The following is a 24,949-nucleotide window of genomic DNA, read 5'->3' on the forward strand; positions in this document are numbered from 1 at the left end:
TCAAATGCTGGATTCTCAGCGCTGTCCCCTGCAGTGATGTCAGAAATAGAAAAGGACTTCCATTCTTCCTGCAGCTGAAGAGTGTTGTGATTGCCTCTATCTGGCATGAATGTGGAGTGGGTTGCTCTGATTATTTATTTAATCTGCTTCTCAGGTTTTTAAAATTCACAAGACAATAATACCTAGCATTAAATCACATGGAGCATAATTTAACATGCCTTTAATGACTTTAAAGGCATTTCTGATTTTTTTTAAAGATTTTATTTATTTGAGAGCGAGAGAGCATGATGGGGGGGGTGGGCAGAGGGACAAGCAGACCTCCCTGCTGAGCATAGGGCCCAATGTAGGGCTCAATCCCAGACCCCTGGGATCATGACCTGGGCAGAAGGCAGATGCTTAACTGACTGAGCCACCCAGGCACCCCAGCACTTCTGATTTTCTAAAGCCTCAGAATCATCAATATCATCTTTTATGATTATACTATGAACATATGGAAATACTTGTCAGTAGATTTCCAGTTAATATAATGACAGCTTTAACTGATGCCATACCAATTCTGTACTTATATTTAGTCACTGAGAGGTGTAATTGTTACACCAAACCTATAAATGCCACCATGCCCGGGCCATGCAGCCCATTAGAGGGGTGGGGGCAGGGTGGTTATAGCTGCTACCGTGGAGGCGACAACAGCAATACAAGTGACAAGTAGTACCTCCTGACGATCTTCTACGTGCCCCCAGTGACTCTGTAATGAAGGTGTACGTAGTCCGCCCAACATCACCCGCTATGAAGCGGTGGGCCCCATCTGTGGGCTGCAGACCACACACACACCTCTCTGCTCAAGATCACCTACGAGTATACTGGAGTCCCCCGAAGGCTGCCTGCTGCCCTGCCAGTCCGGCTCCTCACCCCCAGCCCCGCTCTCTCCCCAGGCAGTCAGTCTGCCTGGCAGCACGTTCCTGCACGTAACAGGCATGTGTGTTAGCCAGTGATGACGGGATAACTCTGTGCACGCAAGGGACTCAAGAGTCTCTTCCGGGTTTATTTATTTTTTCAGGGTACAGAAGTAATGGTTTGTTTGCCCTCGTGGAGTAGTTCTTTTAAACCTCAGAGTTTGAAAGAGAATGTGAAGTCATCTACCCAGCTCTTTCATTTTAGAGATGAGGAATCTAAGATAAATGATTTGTGTAGGACCACAAAAAGGAGTGAAGGGCTTCTGAGGGCCAGGACCAATCTTTCGACTCCAACCTAGTGCCCTTCCCACTACCCCTTTCTAAGAATTCCCTCACTGTCACAGTGGCAGACAGCCTCACCGAAGAGCCCCTGGGCTCACTCCTCACACAGGGGCAGGTGCATGTGATGCCAGGGAAATTCTCCCATACAGACTCCTACGTGAACAGAACTCAGCCAGAGGCACAAATTGGGGGAGACTCTCTTGTGCTCTTTGTTGTATACCTTCCAGCACAATTTTAATATTTTATCTTTACTACCTTTCATTAAAAAAAAAAAAATCATACTGTAGGGATGCCTGGGTGGCTCAGTTGGTTAAGCATCTGCCTTCGGCTCAGGTCATAATCCCAGGGTTCTGGGATCAAGTCCCGAGTCGGGCTCCCTGCTCAGCCAGGAGCCTGCTTCTCCCTCTGCGTGCCACTCCCCCTGCCTGTGCTCTCTCTCTCTGACAAATAAATAAATAAAATCTTAAAAAAAAAAATCATACTGTCTTTGGCATCATAGAGCTCTGCCCTTTGGTGTCTAGCCTGGAGAGAATCGCAGACTCTCTGCATTCAGACATCACACTTTTGCACTCCAATTACGGGGCACACAACTCCTGCAGAAAACCCACTTCGTTGCTGGATGGCGCAAGCTGATAACAGTGTTCTCTCTGACAAGTGTGCTCAAAACTGTTTTTTTTTTTTTTTTTCAGAGCTAATTGAAATTTGCAATCAAAGCAGAGACACATTCCGGCTAACTAATGTGCATATAATTTAGAATCACAGGAGTAGGTACCCGAATAGACTCTTCCGGCCTCTGATCCAAATCATCTGTGATTTCTTCCTCAGTCTGTGTAAGAATAACTGGTTCTCATAATGAGAACCTAGTGACAGGATAAGATCCTGGAGAGCCTTCTGAATCAAAGAAGGAATGATTTAGGTGCTAAGTAAGTTAGACTCTGGTTCATAGCTGACCTTCTATTTAATAAGGCAGTCTCTACTCAAAGGTCTGAAGCTTAGCACTAGGTGCTAGAGATGGAAAGATGGAAAACCAAGGTCTGGCTTCCAAGAAGTTAGCATATATTAAAAATCAAGACATACCACGAGGCTGAAGACTTGGAAATGCTGAAAGAAACATGCTACCGGAGTTCTTGAGCACAACCACACGAGCTAGACCCACCTCAGGAAGAGGGCTTGAGCTGGGACTCAAAGGAATATAGACACAGGGTGAGAAGGAGGGTTTCTGAAGCTGCCTTGACAGCTAGGTGGCTTAACACAAAAGCACTTTATTCTTTCACAGTTCTGGAGCCCCAAGTCCAAAATCAAGGTGTCAGCAGAACCACATTCGCTCTGGAGGCTCTAAGGGAGAAAGTGTTTGTATCAGCTAAGGTTGCTATAACAAAATACCACAGACTTGGTAGAGGCTGGGAAGTCTGAGATCAAGGCGCTGCTAGATTTGGTTCCTGGTAAGAACCTGCTTCCTGGCCTGTAGACGGCTGCCTACTTGCCATGCACTCCCATGGCCCTTCTCCCGTGTGTAAGAGTGAGTGCTGGTGTCTTTCCTCTTCATAGAAGGGTACTAATCCCACCATGAAGGCACCACCTCTCACGACCTCATCTAAACCTAATTACCTCCTGAAGGCCTGCCTCTGAATACCATCAGGAGGGTTAGGGCTTCAGCATATGAATGGGGTGGGGGTGGGGGGACATAAACATTCAGTCCACGAGAGCATTACTTGCCTCTTCCAGTTTCCGGTGGCTACCAGCATCGTTAGCTTGTAGCCACATCACTCCAATCTCTGCCTCTGTCTTCACATCCATGTCGATAGTCTCCTCTGTGTGCTTCTTACAAGGACATTGATCCCTGAATTTAGGGCCAACCTGGATAACCCAGGATGATCTCCTCATCTCAAGATCCTTAAATTAATTACATCTGCAAAGGTCCTCTTTCCAAATAAGGTAACATTCACAAGGTCAAGGATTAGGCTGTGGACGTACCATTTGGGACGTGGGGACACCTTCAGCCCGCTAACTCGGCAAAAGGAACCACCAAGCCAGAGACGTGCCAGGGATGTGCCCGCTCTGGCGTGGGACAGAGAGAAGGGGAATTGAGTTGTGATGCGGGCTTGTGTACAGATGCGAAGGGAGACACAACTGCTCTTGACGGTAGGGCCGGCACGTAGAGGACTTAGGAAGGATGTCAGATTATTCTAGAGAAGGCTTCTGTTTTGCCACTGTCCTACTTCTTATACTGTCATTTCCCTAGGCCTTCAGCATTTTAGTATCATCATATCACTGAGGTAGATTCAGACTCTCCCCTCCTTAGGAAAGAACTGTTGAGTCAGTTCAGTTCGTATTTGCATGGATAGCTTCTAGAGAAAATTCCAGTAACTGCATAGCCAGTAAGCTGTGCTCTCAACAAAAGCTTTGGGGTCACTGTTCTGCTTTTGTGTATCCTGCGCTATGGCCGAAACCAACCGTAGATAAATAAATTGAATTTCTTAAGGCACCCTGTGTAGTCTCTATCAAAGTAGTATTTTTTTTTTAAGGTATTATTTATTTATTAGAGAGGCAGAGAGAGCACAAGCAGGGGGGAGTGGCAGAGAGAGAGGAAGAAGCAGGCTCCCCGCTGAGCAGGGAGCCCGATGCAGGACTCGATCCCAGGACCTGGGATCATGACCTGAGCCGAAGGCAGACGCTTAACTGACTGAGCCACCCAGGCGCCCCCCAAGGTAGTATTTCTAAAACCCACCAGAATATAGTTGTTGTGCTTGTCATCCTGCAATTGCATGCACAACAGCATGAACAATTCAGCAATTTCCAGAAGTGTTATCCGATTTCTCCTGCTCCTTACAGTGTGGAATATAGCTGACAGTTTATCATTTGTGGACATGGAGAGTAACAAAAAAGCCCCAACAACTCAAATAGGTCATTTTAGCTGAAGTCTTCACCTCTTCTATCAAATGTTTGTTCATTTTTTCTTTCCAAGACTTACAGCGGGAATACATTGAGAATTGAGCCTTGTATCTTTGCCCTTCCTACTTTCAGTATATCAGGTCCAGCGTGACTTGCTTAGGTATGCAATAAGAATAAATAAAAGGTAGGCAATAAGAATAAATAAAAGTCCCAGAAAGTGAGAATCTGGAAAACTAACACAGAAACATATAATTAATTATTTTTCTCTGTTGGGCCCACCAGAAAACAAAAAACAAAAACAAAACAAAACAGCAGCTCCAGAGAGACCTAAGGGATCCTAAGACCGCTTCTGCATTATTCTTGTCCCTGCATTCACAGAGGTGTCAGCTGAAGGAGGTTTGTTTCAATAACAATCATTTGTACATAAGGCACATAGGACTTGAATGAACTTCTAAAGCAGCTTTCTAGTACCTAACGAAATCCAGTGTTCTCCAAATAGATGGTTGCCTGGTCTCCTACCACTTACAAGCTGTGTGACTCAGAACAAGTCAGTTAATGTCTCTGAGCCATATTTTCTTTCTAAAGTGTAGAAAATAATACAGACCTCGCTGGGTTGTTTTGAGACTCCAAGGGATAGTATGAAAGGATACTATGAGCTGTAAAAATGCTAACGGATACTTGTTAATTTCTAATGTCCCTCGCTAACGCTTCCTTTCAGACCAGCCCAGACAGAAGAAGCCCAGCCATGTGACTGCACTGTGCCACCCAGCTGGTAGCCGAAAGGAGGTAGTGGGGAAGCGGTCACCAGGTGGTACTGCGTGAGGGCTCTTGGGACTCCTGCTTATGGAAGGTGAATGGTTTATGTATCCAACACTTATGCAGCACCTACTGCATGCAGCCTTTCTTCTAATTTGCACAGCCTTATAAGAAACCAAGGCAAAGAAGAGTTCAGTAACTTGTGCAAGGTCAATCTGTTTATAAACAGTCCAAGGTTTAAACTCAGGCCATCCAACTACCAAGGGAGTTCATGCTTCTCACCTGTCATCTTTTGTGACCATCACAGAATAACTGATAGAATCACTACATTCTCAAGTATCTCCTCCTTGACTGGTTGGTCTTCCTTGTGGTATTTATACAGCTTATACTTAAAAAAGGCAGATGTTAAATCTCAGAGTCTCTAAAAATATGATTATTTAAAAGAAATAAGTAGGACTAAGTATGTTCAATACCTGAAGACTAAGCATGTTCAATAAACACCTGAGCATTATAGCTTTAATTCACGTTTCACTCCTTGGCACAGTCTCTCCCATTCAGCCTCATGTCTTACGGGTTCTGGCACCAAACCCAGACAGCCTGGGCTCCCTAAAGAACAGCATAATCTAATAGACTGCATAAATAAACCCTCATCAGGCGACCCTGGGAGAGCTCAAACACCATCTCAGATTAGCCCAGGGGCAGGAGAGTGACAAGAGCAAATTGCATAATTGTATGGAGACTTACCCAGCAATGGCTCTCTCCATTTCAAATCCCCTACACTCAAGAGTGAAACACTTGCCAATTATTTTAAAAGGATTCACTTTCTGATTTCTAACTTATTATATAGCAAATACTAACAACATATTAGGAAAGAAAGGAAGCGTGCTCTCTTTACAAAGCAGTCTCCCCAACAGAGTCAATTTCCTAATTGTAGTGGTCTGTTCAGCTGTCCTGTCCTTGGTAGCTTCACATATCCCTGTCCACGGTCTTTTAATGATAGCTTCTTAATAGATATTGGCTAAAGAATTAAAACTTGAGCATACAGGACTGTTTCACTAAAGACAAAACTTACTCATCTTTATCTGGCTCAGTCTGGCTTCCAAAATGTGTTACTTTGAAAGTTCTAGGAAAGAAATGTAAGGGGGCAGTGGGAAGAAGGCGAGAGGAAATTACTCATATTTTACAAGTTCGGAAATAGCAATTCTCTCTCCCACTTAGTTATCCCTTAACCTACTTAATATATCCACAGAGCTTTGTGAATAGTCATCTTTCAACCTAGCAACTGCATGCTTATTCATTCATTAATACACTTACCTAATGTCTACCATGTGCTAGCCTAGGTACTTCATATTTATTATTTCACTTAGTTCTCCAAAGTAAGCACAATAATCCCAATTTCACAGCTGAAGAACTGAGACTCAGAGGTTTTATGTAACGTGGCAAGGTCACCCAGCTAGCAAAAAGCAGAGCCTGTGTGAATACAGGTCAGTTGCAACAAGACGCCTTTACGTCTGTTCCATACTTTTCGACAGAGGGTTTGTTCAGAGACCACAGGTATAGAAAGCAGTTAGGAATTTCATCATTTGCCAGATGAAACTCAGTGGAGAGGCCTTTGTTGATTTTTGAAGATCCTCACAATACATCACTGGAATGAGGGAGCTCAGGAATTTGTGGGCATGTTGCTGCCATTCCCCATGTCCACCTGGCCATACATTCTAAGCGACCCTGATGGCATTCAGTAAATTTAGTCCACTAATTTGCATCTGCCATGTGCAAAGCCCTGTGCTAGGTGCTGTGAGGACTAAAAAAATGTGTAAATAGAAACCCAGGACTCTGAGAACTGTATTAATCAAAAGAGGTTATCCACATGAGCAGAGAAAAGGGCAGTGTTCAGCACGGCATCAGTCAAGCTCAAGGTTCCCAAATGGAACATGTGAAGGCCTATCTCAAAACCTGTCTGGGGCCTGGTAGAATTGGGGTGCCCTCTTTCTCTGCTCCTCTTCTCTCTATGAGAATGAGCTCTAACCAGCCTTTCACATCTACCTCTCCCACTAGACAATGCCAGCAATGACCTCCACAACCAATGGTCATTCCCAGGCTTCAATCTATTTGACTTATCAGCTTCGTTCATTAAAAGTAAATGAATTAAAGTGTTGCAATTCAACATAGATTTGCATGTACCTTGGAAATGATTTGCAGTGAGCATATATTATTTTTATAAAAGTTACTTTTAAAATACTACAGTGATAAATGAAGATTCTTTTCCAGAAAAATCACAAAATTCAAAAGGACAGAACAGTTTCATATGGATCATTCCAGCTGAAGGGGTAGCTGAACCAATGCCTGAGACGGGGAAGAACACTAAAGCAAAGATGGACCTAGCGCACTACAAAAATTAGGGTATGAGTAAGACAGTCAGAAGGGACCGACAGCCTGCTCCTGGCTGGTTCCTTTAACTGGGCATTTCCTCAGGGAGAACAGGTTCCTATCCTACAGATAAAGGCACTATATCTGAAGGATACTCTGCTCTTCTTCAAAGAGATCCATTTCATCCGCCGACTCTCAGGGTTCTTGAAACAAGACCATTTTCAGTTCTGGCTCTGGAACTGGCCTGAGTTCAAAGGAAGCTCATCTGTAATTGTTAAGAGTTTCTTAAATTTACAGAGAATCTTTCTCCAAATAGATTCAACATCTTTTAGCCAGTAAAAACATTCAACTTTCTCTCAAAACAACCCTGGAAAGGAAGCAGGAGGTGAGTTTTGTCTCCATTTCATGGATCAAGAACTGAGGCAAACTTCACTTGCCTAAAGTTCCTCAGTAACATAATATAAAGACTATAGCAGAGATGGCTTGATTTCAACCCTCCAGTATCACTACGGGACGACCCTTGCTGCCATGCATCCCGCCTGTGCCCATGAGCCACAGCGGCAAACAGGGCACTCTTTCTCACAACAGTCACACTCAGCTGCAGAATCCTTCTCAGCACAAGGCTCTAAGCAGCTACTACCAACAGATAGGTGCTGGCATGGGAAGAGAAAAAAAAATGTATACCCTTGAGAGGACAAGGCCTGGCAGAACAGAAAAGGGTAAGGATTCATCAACTCGTTTCACCTGTTTTAGGTATGGATCACGCCAGGTAGTGAAGGTACCAAATACAGCCCAAACATTAAATATTCTACTCCATTCTTCTCTAAAAGCATTTTGGGGGCGCCTGGGTGGCTCAGTCAGTTAAGCGTCCTACTCCTGATTTTGGCTCACATCAGGGTCTCAAGGTCGTGAGATCAAGCCCATGTGCTCGGCTCTGCACTGGGCATGAAGCCTGCTTAAGATCCTCTCTCTCTCTCCTCTGTCACGACCCATGCATGCTCTCTCTCTCTCTCTCAAAATAAATAAATAAATAAATAAATAAATAAAAGCATTTTGTTAATGTGTATAAAGGAAGGCACTTTTTATTTTAAAAGTATATATTCAGGGGCGCCTGGGTGGCTCAGTCAGTTAAGCATCTGCCTTTGGCTCAGGTCATGATCTCAGGGTCCTGGGATTAAGCCCCGCATCGGGCTCCCTGCTCGGCGGGGAGCCTGCTTCTCCCACTCCCTCTGCCTGCCACTCCTTCTACTTGTGCTCTCTATCTCTCTGTCAAATAAATAAATAAAATCTTAAAAAAAAAAAAGTATATATTCATATATGCATTGTATACTTTGTGGGCCTTTGTACAATACTAACGAGTACTGGGTAGATACAGGAGTAGATACATGTATAATGCCTGTAGAATTTTCTAGGGGCAAAAAGCAGAACTATTCTCTATGAGCATTTATATTTTCCATAAATAAGAATGAAGTTCAAATTAATGTTAACTATAATAACAAAAATGAATGTTAATATTAACTCAGGACCTACTATGAGTCTGACCCTGGATTAGATGCTTCAGTTTTCATCCTCACAATAATCCTATGTGAAAAGAACTATTATTATTTCAATTTTACTGATGAGAAAACAGAGGCTTAAGGTTAAGAGTTTAAGGTCAGAGAACCAATGAATGGGTGGAACCAAGGCTGGAGAGTTCAAGTTCTAATCACTAATGCATACATTCCTCTCAAAATTACCTTGATAAGATTATATTTGCAGGTTGTTTCCATACTGACAAAATGAGGCATGCTATATTTAAATTTCAAAAGCCCTAGTATTTAAGCTAAAAGATGACAGAACCCTTCTTGGGTATTCGTGGTCCTAAATTGTAAACTCTGCCTTAGGTCAGAAGTAAAAACAAAGATACAGATCACAATTCTTGATCATTCTGTCCTTCAAGGAAGCAAGCTCTTCTAACAAGACTATAGATAGGGAATACCTCTACATAAATGCATAGCTCCTTGTGATTTCATGAGGGGAGGCTCTGGGATAGGAAGGACAAGTTCAAATTCAGTTCAAGAAACAAGGACAAGGGCAAGTTCATTGCAAAGAACTGAAAAAAAGCTAGTGTGGCTGGAGTACACAGACTCTCAATGTCACTTAGTGATGCTGGAGGAGAATTTAAGTAAAATGACTTAAGATGACCGGGTCTTTCAGCCAAAACTATATTAAAAGTTTGTGCACTCAGTGTCCCTCTCTTATAACCGCCCCAGCTCCAAAACAGCAAAAATACACAAAGTTACAAAGATGTAGGGGCTTTTGCGTGTGTGTCTGTGTGATTTAAAAAAAAAAAAAAAAATTAAATATCTCCATGGATCAAACACAAAATAGAAATGCAAAAGAAACTATAGACAGAAGTGTCCAGGAGTCCTACTTCTGTGGGCTATTGGGGCTAAAAATGTCCACAGGAAAAGGATGAGACCTGAGCTAGCCTCACTGCTGGAAATAAGCAAATGCTGAGGAGGAGCTCCACACAATGAAAGGGGGCTTTAAAACTTGCCTTATCCAGGGAGGTGGCAGAAGGCAGACACAGCCTCACAACCAGACTTGGGCCATGTGTGCTGACCTGGTGGTGGATCTTGGATGTTCTATCACTGACATGGAACAGAAGCCCCCAAGAGCAAATATAACCCCTGACTCTGGGTTGGGGTCCTCGGAGGTAAGAAGCAGGTAATAGCAAATCCCTAAATGGGGCAGGGTGAGTGCAAGGAAAGAACATGGGGAAACAAACTCAAGATGATACTCTAAAGCAAAATTCCAAAGCACAGAAGAAAAACCAGCATTAAAGAGGGTCCAATACAGTCAACATCAGGCCTATCCACCCCCCACCCCCACCATGAAATGAAGAAAACAGCCTAATAGTGACTTTAAACTGGAGCTTTAAAAACGAGTAGGTTGTTGAACAGATTATCTTTATCAGTTAGAGTTCAACATTCCTCACATTAAATTTATTATTCCATAAATCTTGAAGTTTTAAGTGTTGAACTTGTACTTTCCAGCGAAGTGACTGGAAACACAGCGTCACTATCTTTAGCATCTACAAGACCACGGGGTACGGCTCTGTTCCCTCGGAGCCATGAAGGTTGAACTTCCAAGGTTCCTGTACCTCCCCAGCACCTTTAGAGAATGAAAGACAATCCTGGGACAGCTTGTGATGGCAGAACGGACACAGCTTGCCAAGGTGGACCATATGGATGGAAAACCTAAGCCACTCCTGCAACAGAACACCTCTCTTTGACAGAAGGATGGGAAAGTGGGCAGAGTAAGAAAATGGTCCCTGAAATTAAACATGGCCTTTATAACTAGATTCAGTCTAGGATTGGAATAAAGTTATTAAATTCTCCACCTGCTCTGCCACAGAAGTGTTTATGTTTACAAAGCTACATTACATGTCCCTTAAAGTGGGAGATCCTAAATATAAAAGATGACCATTTGATGAATGAATAGCTGAATGGCCAACCATTCTAAGTGAGAAAAAAATGGAGGCATCACACACATTCCTTTCACTCTTCATGACAAGCTCAAAAGAAGCTCTGTGAAAACCAAATTAATCAATTCAAATAACATACCAAAAGAGTTTCTGTAGTATTCAGTTGTAGAATGCCACAGCACTGCTCCAATTCCTATGGTGTTATAAGCACTGGCAGTTTAAATGAATCATGTTCCTTCTCTTTATCCAAGAAGTACATAGCAAGAGATGCTACTAGGTACAAAGGGTGAGGGAAAGCTCACACATTCAGGCTCTAATCCCAACCAGAATCTCGGCTTAGGGAGAGAAACACCCCCGTGGAAAGCTGACAAGGAGGGTGAGTGTATAGTCACCCTTCTGAAGCCAGGACTCCAAAGGGACCATGATGCATTAGCCAAGGACTAGTTTTAGTCATTTTTAAAAATCCCAGACAGAAGTGATTACAGTGCTAAAAATTTTTTTCTTCCTAACCCCTCACAGGAGATCTTGGAGGGCGCCCCAAATGTCCAGGCTGGGGCAAAATCTGATCTGTCTAGAATCGTAGATTCTAATGACACGAAGCGGCCTTGTGAAGGAACAAGCTCCCTGTCCCAGGCGATGTTCACATGGAGAGACGCATGACAATGCGTCAGAAATATGCAGGCGTGCCTGAGGTGGGAGGTTGCCGGACTGTTGCTTCCAAATATGGAACCAAGGACTCGGGGCCAATTCTTGGGCGAGCGCTTCTGGTGGGGGAAAGGCAATGCCAGCAAAGCCGGCAGATGCTGAAAAGGCTCAGAGACCACTGTGGTCGGGAACCCACAGCTTCCTGACAGCCCACTCTCTATGTCACTGAAGGTGAGAGAATTAGAATGATTAACATGCATTTACCACCACTGACCTAAAGCCAGCAAATTCTGCCAACGGAGATGTATCAGAAAGAGAAACAAAAAACAACATATCATTACGGCTGGTGCTTAGATAGGAGTTAATTATCCAGGTCTTTGCTTCACTTCTCTCTTCTTCCTACTGAATTCCTTTTGCCCGCTTCTCTGTGGCTTTGACTCCCTTATCCAGTGGAGAAAGCAAGCAGGGGAGACTCAAAGTCACCCACATGGCAATCTGTGGGGGAAGCGGTCATAAAAGGCTTGGGAAGGGGAAGGAAGAAGAGGGCAGGAGGATACTAAACTTATTGGAACAGTGACTGTTCCTTTGTTTTGGTTAGTAGGGTACAAAGGAAAGTGTGGGCTCTGGAGTTGGACTGAGTTTTGACTTCTTGTTCTGCCACTTACTAGCAGTGTATCCTTGGGCAAAGAACTCAGTTGGTCTGACTCAGCTTCCTCATGGAGAAAATAGGGATATTCCTATCTGTGTTGGAAGACAGTGGCAAGGATCAGATAAAATAATGCAAAGAGCCAAATACAGTTCCTTCCCATCGGGTAAGCACTCAAGCTGCATTATGAAAAGCACCTAAAGTTTACTCTTCTCATACAATTAAGATATGGCTGAAAGCCATCGCTCTTCCACTGAGAAGCAGGAGGTCCCAAGTAAATGCACACATCTTAATCTGCCAATTTCCTAGTATAAATTTGCATCTTAAAATTTGCATTGGTTAAAGTTTACCTGTCGACTTCCTTGCTTGGAGGAGCAGCTACTTATGCTCCTTGAAGGTGAGACCAGTTTTTGGGACACCCCAAGGTTCTTCTCGTCACTCATCATGAGCAGTGGGTCACTTGGTCTCGATGCAGTCAAAATGCCATCAGAAGACAGTGGAGCTGAGAGTACGGAAGTCGCACACGGGCAGGTGGCTCAGTTCTTATCCAATACGTTTAAAGGCATTTTGGATGACCCAGAGGAAATCTCTAAAAGCAAAAGAAAAGGATTACAGAGAAGGTCAGAGGCCTCAGACACCATCTGTAATTAGCCCCTGACTGTCTGCAAGTGGTTTGTCTACAGTACAGATTACAGAGCCATGATGCATAGTTATATCAGGAGCTGTGAAGGAAAAGATGCTTTACACCCATCTTTTCTTGGAAATTATGTATAGGTGGTTTTTCATGTAGTTTTGCCAGAATTAAGAACAGTAGTAAGAAAATTTGAGTCCAGACACATACAAAATCAGTACTATAAAAAACCATCCCGAACCACAATGAGATACCACTTCATACCTGCTAAATGATAAGTATAATTTTTTTAAAAAATGGAAAATAACAAGTATTGGAAGAAACTGGAACCCTCAGGCATTGCTGGTAGGAATATTAAATGGTACAGCATAGTTAGAAAGAGTTTGGTAGTTTTTTAAAAAGCTAAGCAGAATTATCATCTGATCCAGCAATTCCACTCCTAGGTACATACCCCAAAGAACTGAAAACAGGTGTTCAAACAAAAACTTGTACAAGAAGGTTCATAGTAAAGCTACTGGCAGTAGCCAAAGGTAGGAACAACCCAGCATCCATCAACTGATGAACAGATAGCATACACCATCTGAATGTTTGTGTCCCCCTAAAATTCATGTGTTAAAAATCCTAAACCCAATGTGATAGCAATAGGAGGTGCAGCCTCTGACAGGTACTTAGGTCCTGCGGGCACAGCCCTTATGAATGGAATTAATTATAAAGAAGATGACCCAGAGCTCCCTAGCCTCTTCTGCCCCGTGAGGATACAATAAGTCTACAAGCTGAAGAGGGCCCTCTGCCCGTGCTGGCATCCTCATTTTGGGCTCCCGGGCTCCAGAACTGTGAGGAATAAATTCCTGTCACCTCTAAGCCACCCAGTCTGTGGCACTTTGTTAGAGCAGCCCAAATGGACTAAGACTGCATATCCATGCAATGGAATATTGTTCAGGAATTAAAAGTAATGAAATAGTGATACATGATACAACAAGGATAAACCTTGAAAACATTATGCTAAGTGAAAGCAGCCATACAGAAAAGACCACATATGTATGTTACTATTTATATGAAATAACCACAGTGGGCAAATCCATAGAGGCACAAGGCCAAGCAGTGATTGCCAAGGGCTGGGGGAATTGGGAAATAGGGTATGGCTATGAGGTTTCCTTTTAGGGTGATTAATGTTCTAGAACTAGATACTGGTGATAGTTGTACAACACTGTGACTAAATGTCACTAAATTGTATGTGTGAAAATTGATTTTATTTTATATGTATTATAGTGTAATTTAAAAAAACTTTTTTAGAGGGATGGGGTGGAAGATTTGTTCTACCAAAGGTTTTGGAGACATCTTCTAAAAACACTATTACAAAGTGTGACAAAATTATGAAGGAAAACAGAAGTTCCCACATCATCTAGAGTATCCTAGTAATTGAAACAATAATCATCTTTGAGTCCACGCTACCTACCGCCAGGTCCTATAGTAAGAGTTTCCCATACATAGTGTATGATCTCATTTAATCGACAGTCTGATGGGAGGAGATTATCTCTCTTTTACAGAGGAAACAATGGAGTCTCTGAGAAGTTAGGTAACTTGCCCAATCACGCAGCTGGCAAGAGACTGATTTCAGGCCAGATGCCAGGCCTTTAACCTTGGTGTTGGAAATGAGCACGCTTTAATAGCCAGGCCTGGTGATAACAGTTACTGCCCGACTCTGGGACCCAGCAGAACTGAGGAGCTGCCTAGAAAGACTAGGAGGGAGCACCTCGTAAGCCAGCTTTGCAGAGGCCCTGCCCCATTCCTTCAACCACTGCCTTCATCCACAGCCCTGAGTTAAGGGTGACTAACATGTTTGGTTTTGGCTTCCCAAGGCCAGCCTTTTATTTGACACACTAAGTTCAAATAAACTCTGTAACTTTCTCAAACATGTTAACAACAATAAAAATATATATATATTCATTCTATTTGGTTCTTAGTGCTCACATAGTCTTAATTTTAAAAGAAGCATGTTATATAATTGTCCAGGACCCAGGTAGTTAGATATTATTTTAAACCTTTGGTTAATTATAAGTACTCAATCTCCTATGCCTTTCATTAACACTTAGTTCTTTAAAAACGAGTATGCTAATGAGCACCAGGTGCTGTATTGGAAGTGTTGAATCACTACATTGTACACCTGAAACTAATATTACACAGTATGCTAACTGGAATTTAAATAAAAACAAAAAAAATGAGTATGCTAAAGCCATCAGCTAAAACCAGGACAACGAGAAATATCATGTCAGAAAATAAAATTAAGGTACATGTAGCTGGAGAACTCAATTCACGTGCTGCTTTCATAGAAACCCCCCAAATCTCTGTATGCATACATATTGGATCCAACAATAACTAAGACTAAAACCAAACCAACACCAGCCTCTTCGCAAAGTTAGCTTCCCTTATGGGGCGTGACTAATTGGACCCGAAGTTAGAAGTCAATGTAGTCGAGTTCAAAACTGCCAAGAAAGGCTGTACGGATATATTAATAGTCGGTTTAATAGCACGTTGGCTGTTGCCCTTGAAGAAAGAGAGGGAAAAGAAAACATGACGGGAACCCCAAAGGATGAACTGTGTGCGGGGGCAGCCGTTGCCATGACAACGATTCCACAGTGGATCGGGAACACCAACAAAGGGTTTCTGTGTGTGTGCGCGCCAGTGTTTTTGTCATGTCTTTAGAAGCGGAGGCTCTGACAGGGAGAGTGCGGGACCCCGGGCGGTCTGTAACGTGTGCAGAAGGGGCAGAAAGGAATACTCGGGCAACACAGAGTCACAGCAATTCTGAAACTGCCAAATTAGAAACACAATAACCCTGTCCCAGAGGCAACTGGTACAAAGGGTCATCTTTATCACTTAGCTCTGCCAAAGTTCACCTTGGAGGAGTGAGCTACCAGAGCCAGGGCTGGGCGCAGGCCAAAACCCCATAATTTAAGTTGGTACTTTGAGGTAAGGCCTCCGGAAGTACCACAGTGCCTCTTTTTCTCCTCCAGGGAAAAGAAAGGGTGCGACTCCAGCCGCTCCCACATCCATCCCCGAGTGAGTCTGGGATTATCACCTAGGGAAACAGATCTTGTTCCATCCCCCAGAACCTTCCAGCCTAGCCTCATCAGAAATTCAGTTAAAATCATCAGTTAAAATTCAGTCCACTTACTGCTTAAAGGGCAAAAGAGATCAAATTCTGGGAAAAGGAAATACTTAAAACAGGGCAGAATAGAGCACGAAGGCAACAGAGGCCTGAGACTAAGGTGGCCCAGGAATGAGGTGGTCGTGTGGAATGAGGTACTTATTGTGTCAACCTAGGGGGCCCTAAGGGCTGGCCTGCGGGTCCTCAGAGGGAAGACCCTGACAGGAGTCCCAAGACAGAGGACCTTAACAAGGAGGAGTCATACAGAAGACTGGTGTCTCCTACTCCAACTAGCTGACTTCACAGTGCTGACCTAGTAAAATGGGGAAGACAAAGCCCTTAGGGATGACAGATACTGGCCAGGGGCCAGGGCCGCTGATTCAGGGGTATATGGATGATGATGATGAGGGTACCTCTGAAAGAGCTGTGGTGCTTTCTCCTCTCCCAGTGACCCTTCCATGGAAAACCTCTAACTCAGGGGGCTTCTATAAAATATAACAGTTTCCCTGCTCAGACGCTGTGAACAACCTAAGGCCAATAATTCATTTCCCCCCTTATCTTTTTTATTGAGGCATAACTTCCGTATAGTAAAGTGAACAAGTCTTAAGCACCCAGACAGCTCTATGAAATTTTACATTTGCAAATACTGAAATAATCACCACCCAGATCAAGAAATAGAACATTTGCCGCCTCCTCAGAAGGTTCTTCCATCCCTTGGCCATTGATCTGACAGGTAAGGGGGTCAATCCTGCTGAATGCTGGGGTACCTGCCCCAAGTAAACCTGTCTGGCGGTACCTGTCGTGCCCTATAGACAGACGGCTGGGACTTCCCAAACTCACAGGAACAGGCTGAATGACTGCTCTTGTGCCTTCTACCTAAGACAAGTGTTTGATGCATGACAGAAGTCAGTGCGGGACCCGCTTTCATTTCAACGAACCACCTGGTAGCCAAATCCAACAGGTATGAGAAGCTTAATGTAGTTAGGTCAATTAAAAAATGCCCTTCTTGGGGCGCCTGGGTGGCTCAGTCGTTAAGCGTCTGCCTTCGGCTCAGGTCATGATCCCAGGGTTCTGGGATCGAGCCCCGCATCGGGCTCCCTGCTCTGCGGGAAGCCTGCTTCTCCCTCTCCCGCTCCCCCTGCTTGTGTTCCCTCTCTCACTGTGACTCTCTCTGTCAAATAAATAAAATCTTTAAAAATAAAGGAATAAATAATAAAAAATGCCCTTCTTGTGCTTCTGAAATGAGCTAGGTCCTTTCTCACCATTGCTACTCACCTTGGAAGCTGATGGCCCAGGTGAAGATGGTGTTCTAACTAAAAGTCCAACGCATGAGACATGCGTGCATGGGGCTTCCATTAGGGAAAAGAGAACTCTGATTTCTACCAAGAATGGGGAAGAACAAATGATCAAGGCACTGCCGAGCATTTTGGCCACAAAGACTGATCTTAAGACTTATTTTGGCCATTTTCACTTAAAAAAAGAATACAGAGTTTGGGAAAAGATGTAAAGGAGATGCACAGACCAAGATGTATGTGACTCGGAAGGAGCCAGACCTGTTTGATTTTGGTGCTCCCTCATTACAAACTCTGTGCACCTTGACAGATGGAGTGACGTCTCTGGTCTTTAGGGTTTTTATGTAGGAAATGGGGCATCATGAGGATTAAATGAAAAATGAGGACAAGATGTGTGGTGTGGATAGAATAGACACTCAACAGATGTTAGTTCCATTTCTTCCTCTCCTGGCTTCCTGGAAGTGGCACGTACAGCACCAGATAAGATCCTATACTCCTCTTGCAACCAAAACCAAATACGGACTCTACAGAATTTTAAAACATATTAACATTTCCCCAAATCTGTAGCACAAGCGTGAACAGATTTTTAAACCATCAAAGCAGCATGCTTACTTTGAATAAGACATAAATGCAAAAAGATAAAAGCCACATTATTCGTCACCATTGGCTGTCCAAGAAAGCAACTTAATATTAACTAGTGGGTTTGAAACAGTGGCATATAACATAGCTATTTATTATTCTATTAGGCCTGGCGGCCTGCACTCACACACTTGGTCATGTTCGGCTGAGAAACAGGTTTTCCTTCCATCCTTGAAAACAACTTGCATTAAGGCCAGATGGCATATAGTTCCAGTTAATTTAAATTTTCCCAGTAAAATATATAGAAGAATTATGTCCCCCAATCAACACACATACACACACAAAAATTCATAATGGAATATCCATTTCTGGTCTTCCAGTCGTCTTTGGTAAAAGAAAATTATTCAAATCCCAGATGTGCATCTTTTTAGAAATGATGCCTGCTGAAACACCCTGATCTCCAAGATATTACATGATCAACAGTAGGGCTTTGGTCATTTGCCTCTAAGATCCATAAATTGATCAGAGGTTTCTGGAAGCAAGTTCTAACCATGACGCCCTCAGATAGCTGATCCTGGACCTCTGTGTGTCATGCCAGCCCATCTGCCTTAACTTCCTGGACGGCTGGCTTGATCCAGAGACACTGCTGACTGTTCCTGGAGGGATGAGTACCAAGGCTCACAGCCAAACTGTCTCCACAGAAGTCTGTTCTAGACGGGTTTTCATTTAGAGTTGAAATCTGTCTCACTAGGAGACACTGCTCCCAGACCTGCCCTCTGACATGACAATTTCTTTTTCCTCAACCCCTGTCCTGGAACCACCACCACTCCCCCATCCCACCCAGCAAATCTTTTCTTCTCCAGACCAAACAGTCACTTTTTCATCACCCGTGTCTTATGTGATCCTTATGATCATAGCCATCCAGCTCTGATTACACTTCAATTTGTCTGTGCTTCCCCGAAAAGGGTGCCCAGATCTCGAGAAAGCTCCAGGTGTGGTCTGGTTAGAGCAGGAGGGAGGGGAGCTCTGGCCTCCCTGGCCACGTACACACCACAACTGTAACCCCGGCTGATGTGTCTGAGCTTTGGGGACACCCACACCTCTCTCTAGCACTTGCTGTCCTTGCCATTCTCCAGGACTCTGATGCGGTAGGAACTGTGGAGAAGCTGGGCTTTTCTCTCGCAACAGGACTCCTTTCCTTCCTTTAGCTGAAATTCATGACTTGCCTGTTTTTTTTTCTATTATTGTATTTCCTCACATCAGTTTTCACCCCTGATTCCAGTCTGTCGATACATTTCTGGGGACCAATTGCCATTCAGTGGCCTTGGCCGGCTTTTCCTTTGTGGATGCATTCAGATTGCCTAGGCCTGTGAATTCTGTCCTCATCTAACAAATTATACCGGAAGATTTACTAAGAAGAGCACAAGGGCACAGAAATCCTCTCCACAGCTTGATGCTAACTTATCCCTTCATTGGCATTTCTGGGTTCACATTTGCCAACCCACGCACAGTAATCCCCCTAACTGTACAGTCATGGCCAATTTCTCAAAGTGTCCAGATCCACCTTCTTCAAAGTCTCCCAGATTCTTGTTTAAAATGCAGATTTTGGAAGCTGCACTTTAGATGGATTGAATCAGAATATCTGGGAATGGGCCTGATAATCCTGTACATGTGACACATTCCCCACGGGATTTTGTGCATGATGGAGCCAGTCATTCTTTTTTTTTTTTTTTAAGATTTTATTTATTTGTCAGAGAGAGGGAGACAGAGAGAGAAAGAGAGAGCACAAACAGGGGGAGCAGCAGGTAGAGGGAGAAGCAGGCTCCCCGCTGAGCAAGGAGTCTGATGCGGGACTCGATCCCAGTACCCTGGGATCATGACCTGAGCCAAAGGCAGACGCTTAACCGACTGAGCCACACAGGTGTCCCTGGGCCAGTCATTCTTAACCCCTCTTATCTTACCTGGAGCCAGTCCTGCTATTTGTGTATCTGTGATGTAGCAGAGTAGACAGGAAGCCAAAACTCTCTCTTATTATCCTAGGCCTGTGCTTTTCAAAAAGTGGCCCTCAGACCAGCAGCATCAACATCACTTTGTGAGAAATGCTTGCTAGAAATGCAAGTTCCCAGATCTTACCAAAGACCTGCAGAGCAGGTGGGTGGGACCCAACAACCTGTTTTTAGTAAGTTCTCTAGGTGATTTTGATACACAAGAACCACTGCCCTAGGTTAATATTCTTCTCCCCATGGAATCTTGAGGCTTCTGGTACATATTTGTCCAGGACTAGAATAGACCCTGAGCTCTCCTCTGAGGAAGATTCTGTCCTGTTGCCTAACGATTCCTTTAAGCCAGGGATGGCAAATACCAGATCCATGTGCTTCCAGTCCCCACTCCCATGCTTAATCACCATGGCAAATTTTCTCCACCCTCCAGAAAACTAGAAGACATTAGTGGGACAGACAGATCCTATCTTGCAAAGGCCCAAGTGGATGTGGTGGGGTCTGTGGAGGTCCATGCATTCCCTTTTCCTGAATTTCTTGAGACATTAACTGCAGCCTGATCACAAGAGTCACCATATACGGATCTGTCCTTGATCCTCAACACAAAATATCTACCCTGCAGGCTCTTGCCAAATATCATAATCCTGAATGTTGTACTGTCCAGACTCTGGAGAGCAGTGGATCTCAACTCTGACTACACATTAGATTTATGTGGGGAGCTTTTAAAAATGCTGATGACCAGGCCCTACCCATGATCTAGTATGGTGGAATTCGTGGTGGGGCCAGGCTTTGAAATTCCTAAAACCTCCACAGGTGATTCTGATGCGGATCCAGGGTAGAGGGGCATCAGTAATGATCTAGAAAGGTAACATAATGCGTGCAACGTAGCTCAAGCCAGACCATCAGATGGAGAAGTCGGTCAAACTGGACTGTTCTCACCTCTGAAGAATGACTTTGCCTGCACTGCCCTCTAGGCCATGCCCTTCACCTACAATGAGAGAGATCATATACACAAAAATAAACAACCAACCCACCCGGTGATATTGGGAGGTTTTACAGAGTGGTGTAGTAATTAAAGCCATGAGCTCTGGATTCAAACTGCCTGGGTCCAAAGCCAGCCTTACTAAGTGGCTTTCAGCAAATTTTTAGCCTCTCTAGATCCTCAGTGTTCCGTGTGACAAATGGAAATAATGAAAGGATCTCCCCAAAGGGGTTGTTGAGGTGATTAGGTGAGTTAATGCATACAAAAGCTACGAAAGGTGACAGGGCAGTCACCTCTCGGTGAGCTAGCCAGTGTATGGTGCTGAGGTCACTCTCGCACACAACATCACAGAGGCTGCTTTTCTCTTGGAATCAGAAAAATCAAAAGGATATTTGCAAATATCCACATTCCTACCACCCAGCATTAATAGGTCTCCATCCTTATTTATACAATATTCTGTATCTACTCTTCTGGCTTTTAAAAACTTGTGCCCAATAAATAGGACCATACCATACATTTCTTTCTGCAGCTGGCTGATTTTCACTCGCAATCATTACACATACACTCTAGTTCATTCGTGTCACACAGTTCCGTGGTATGACTATGCCTTGTTTAACTTATTCTTCCTTTAGGTCATCTCTGATTCTTTGCTCTTAAAAACAGAGCTGCAAGGTCTGCTCCTTGTGAGGCTGCGGTGTGGTTTTCTAAAACACATGGAACGACTGTAGCTTAAGGTAGAACTAGTTCTAGTTTTGCTGGGTATTCCAAATTGCTCCTCAAAATGGCCATAACAATGTGCACAAGGGTTTCTTTAAAGGACCTTGATAGGAAAATAGCCAGGTCTCAGGATTGGAGTGCCACTCCTAAATGACTGGCGTGTTCTCAGTTTTGGACCCAGGAATTTATATATGAGAATGTGTCCCTCTTTGTCTGGGGTGCCAGGAGGGACAGAGAACCACCGGGGTGAAGATGAGCCTTTCCGTGTGCCTGGCTTACCTTATTGTCACTGTGTTCTAATTCTCTCAACTACCCACCTATTTGCCTGGAGAGTGTGTGTATTCTTAGGAACCACTTCAAATACTTTATGAAATAAGACATTTAAATTTAAAAAAAATGTTTGTTTTTTAGCTAGAAAGTTATATGAACTGCTGTTGGCAAGCTGTCCTGATAGTGGGCAGTTTTCTCCTCAGCCCCCCAGGACACCCCCATGTTATCCTGTGGGGGAGCCCCAGCCTCAGCCTGACTATCTACATGCCTCAGAGATGCTTGGAAAAGTGAGAGGGGGAGGGAGGGCCAGCCACACAAACAGCTCACAGAATAGGAAAGTAGCCTATCAAGGTACCTGTCGGTGAAGAAAGGAAAAGGACGGGACAATTGGGGGAGGTCCCAGTGGCCATTGCTGCTCACACTAGTCTTTCTGAGGGTACAGATGGACGGCTCCAGATGGCAGGCTTTCTAGGACAGAGCACTTGCACACGGATATGGGGAAGGAGGTAGAGGTAATTTCCTAATGATTATGATTTTTTGTCCAAATGATTATTACGAAAATTCCACGTCACACACCTAGATGAGTCCTATCCTTTACCAGAAAAGAAGTTCTTGACTCAGACCTTAGTTTTCCACCTTGTTCACAAGGATATCATACGATAGATACTTTAGTGAGTACTTCAAATACACTTTGAGAAGTCTGACATCCTCCTTAAAAAAATGGGAAAGGAGCTTGCTATCCAAAAACTCTCTTGTCTGGCAATACCAGCTGGCCGCCCTGATGCCCAGGGCTTTGCACCCGTGCAGAGCCCCTACTCCTGGTCACATGGGCTCCACTCTTGGCACTTACCCCCCTGCTCCTAACTGCCGACTTCCCTCAGGATAAAGGCTTTTGCTGCCGGTGCGACTTCATCAGGCTGTGTCCTCCTCAGCAGTACCATATTCTCACCATTCTCCCTCCCCGTGGCTCCCAAGGTTGTAGATGTCACCTATCTTTCCATTCTACCTCTCCCAGGACAAGTTCCTGAGCCGAGGACGACCCAATCCTCCAGTGCCAGCTGGTAGAAATAAGATCTACTCTATCAGTGATGTTCTTAATTCTTGATTCATTCTTAATTCTTGATTCATTTTTACGATCCACTAACCTAATCACAAGGGCAAACTAGAATAATCCAGCCTGTCTCGTCTTCTCTAAATGTATACTGTTCACCTGATTTGTAATACTGCATTAAAGAATTCTGCAGTGGATGGACGAAACTCACTGGTATGCAGTTGTGACTCTTACCCCTGGGTGCTTGTCGGAATGTCCTAAGGGGTGGCATAATGTCCTTACAGCCATTTATCAGAAATTTGGGGACAGGACGTGGGCAGCAATAGCTTGGTAAAAGCTCCCCAGTAGATTCCAGTGTGCAGCCAGGATTGAGATACTAATCTTGACAGCATCTACCACTGAGAACCCATCGCCTTCTCTTTTATCCAGCACAGTCCACTCTCAAAGGCTCTGTGAAGACCGAAGTAACTCAGTCTCCTGGTGTGTTTTGGTCTGAACGGACACCCAGAACCCATTTCACAGAGCTAGGTACAGGTTTCCTATCCCTTCCCCTGTCCTGGGTTCCAATTTCCCCTTCTCTTGTGTGTATTCAATTCTTTTCAGTTAGTACTTCTCCTTTAGAAAATAGATTTAGACGGGGGAAAAAAGTGGAATTGGAATAATTCTTTTCACTCCTGATGTTTTGTGAAGAGAAAGTTTCCACACCCAGAAGTTTACTTTCATTTGTTCATCTGGCTCTGGATATATGTTTGAAAAGCTGTTCTGTAGCTTTGCAACATTTTTTGAAAGCGTCAGCTCATTCCTGACATGAGGTCTGCAGACTTTATTCTAGCATGTATAACATTCTTAATTCATTCCTCTTCCATGTGTGGCTTGCTGGCTCCTCTTTTTCTCTCCCAGGCACACAGGCATTTACTAAAGTCTTGTCCTTCATCCACTTTTTTCTATGAGCTTTAGCTGTTGATCATCTCACCCATGCCCCTGACTTTAGTAAGGCAGGTGTCTACCCATTCTACAATCTTTACCCTCCTCCAGACCACAGCCTGGATTTATCACTGGAACATGAAGCCTACTGCTTACTTCAAGTGTAAACTCATCACTCTCTCATGCTGACACCTGGGCTGAGTTCCCTGACTCCAGGACACCCACCATTTCCTAGCCCACCCCAACCCCCTCTCCCAGATCTCTCAATACTGTAGATTCCAGCTCTGACCTGACCCTCACCTCAGCACCCCCAACTAGTTTTCCATTCTTCTGTTCTCACAAGCACCAGTCCACCCCAGACCCCCACTGAGGGTTTCTCCCATCACTTCAATCTACCTTACTTTCCCCTTGCCCAACTCACCTTCCCCGAAAGATTCCAGTGTCTCTCCTCAGCTCAAAATTCCCACTGGTCATGGAACTAGGTTAAAAGTCCTAAGCCCTTCCCATTTCAGTTAAATTTAGCTGGCTTTGGACTCCAGCTCTACCTACCACTCACTGTGTGTTACTAAATTTCTGAGTCGTGCCTCATCCGAAAAGAGAATGAATGATAGTATTAAGCTTTTGTGAAGACAGACTGAAATAAGGCATGGAAAGCACTCGACACTGTACCCGGCAGACATCACTCCATTATACTTTAGCTGTTATCACTCACACCTCATCTCCAAAAGCTCACATAGCACACCCTATATTCTAGGGGATAGAATATACCTGCAATTACCCCACTCTGCATTGATCTTTGCTGGTTTCTCTCTGTGAAGCACCCAGGAACCCACGTTCTCTCCTCCATCTGTGGAAATGTCCTCCACCCTTCAAAAAGCACTTCAAATGTCATCTTCTCCATTAAACCTTTTCGGAAACCACCCCCACCCCCGGTTTTATGTCTCCTTTGAACCCCTGCTTTACTTCTGTGCTCTCTGAAAGTCTGTCTTCTGTTTCCTGTAATTGACTCACTCTTCATACACTGACCACTGATGTTAGGTCTACATCTAACTGGGGGACGGCACTTGTCTCATCTTTATATTCTGTGGGAAAGCAAACTTATGAAGACTGGCAGCAATAATAATTGTGATTGTTGAGCCAGACTGATATGAGTTTCAGAACATTCTAGCTATCCCTTCTTTTTGAGGTCTCCTTACCATTCTGTCTTTGGCCCCAAAAGAGATCATTTCTCTCTTTTGTCCCAACTGTTGAAATGTTTCTAGAGTACATGGCTAGGCCCAAAGCATGCTTCTTTAGGGATTTCACCACCTGGTTCCTGTCACTTTATATCACTGGCCAATGCTTCTTT

The 24,949-nt window shown here is 44.0% G+C and overlaps 1 protein-coding gene across 8 annotated transcripts in view; it reads right to left on the reverse strand.

Annotated features, from left to right (window-relative positions):
- The window catches only part of OSBPL3 (oxysterol binding protein like 3), a 173,615-nt gene that overhangs the window by 74,422 nt on the left and 74,244 nt on the right, over positions 1-24,949 (reverse strand). For 7 of the 8 annotated variants that reach the window (XM_036097218.2, XM_078059380.1, XM_036097216.2 and 4 more), the window contains exon 2: positions 12,361-12,599. In XM_036097218.2, the coding sequence (XP_035953111.1) occupies positions 12,361-12,456 (96 nt within the window). In that variant the 5' untranslated portion in view covers positions 12,457-12,599. Of the gene's footprint in view, positions 1-12,360; positions 12,600-24,949 lie in introns of those variants that run through there. The other variant, XM_078059379.1, reaches the window with a different exon arrangement.

The sequence above is a fragment of the Halichoerus grypus genome, chromosome 12 (assembly GCF_964656455.1).
Source record: "Halichoerus grypus chromosome 12, mHalGry1.hap1.1, whole genome shotgun sequence".
Lineage (NCBI taxonomy): Eukaryota > Metazoa > Chordata > Mammalia > Carnivora > Phocidae > Halichoerus > Halichoerus grypus.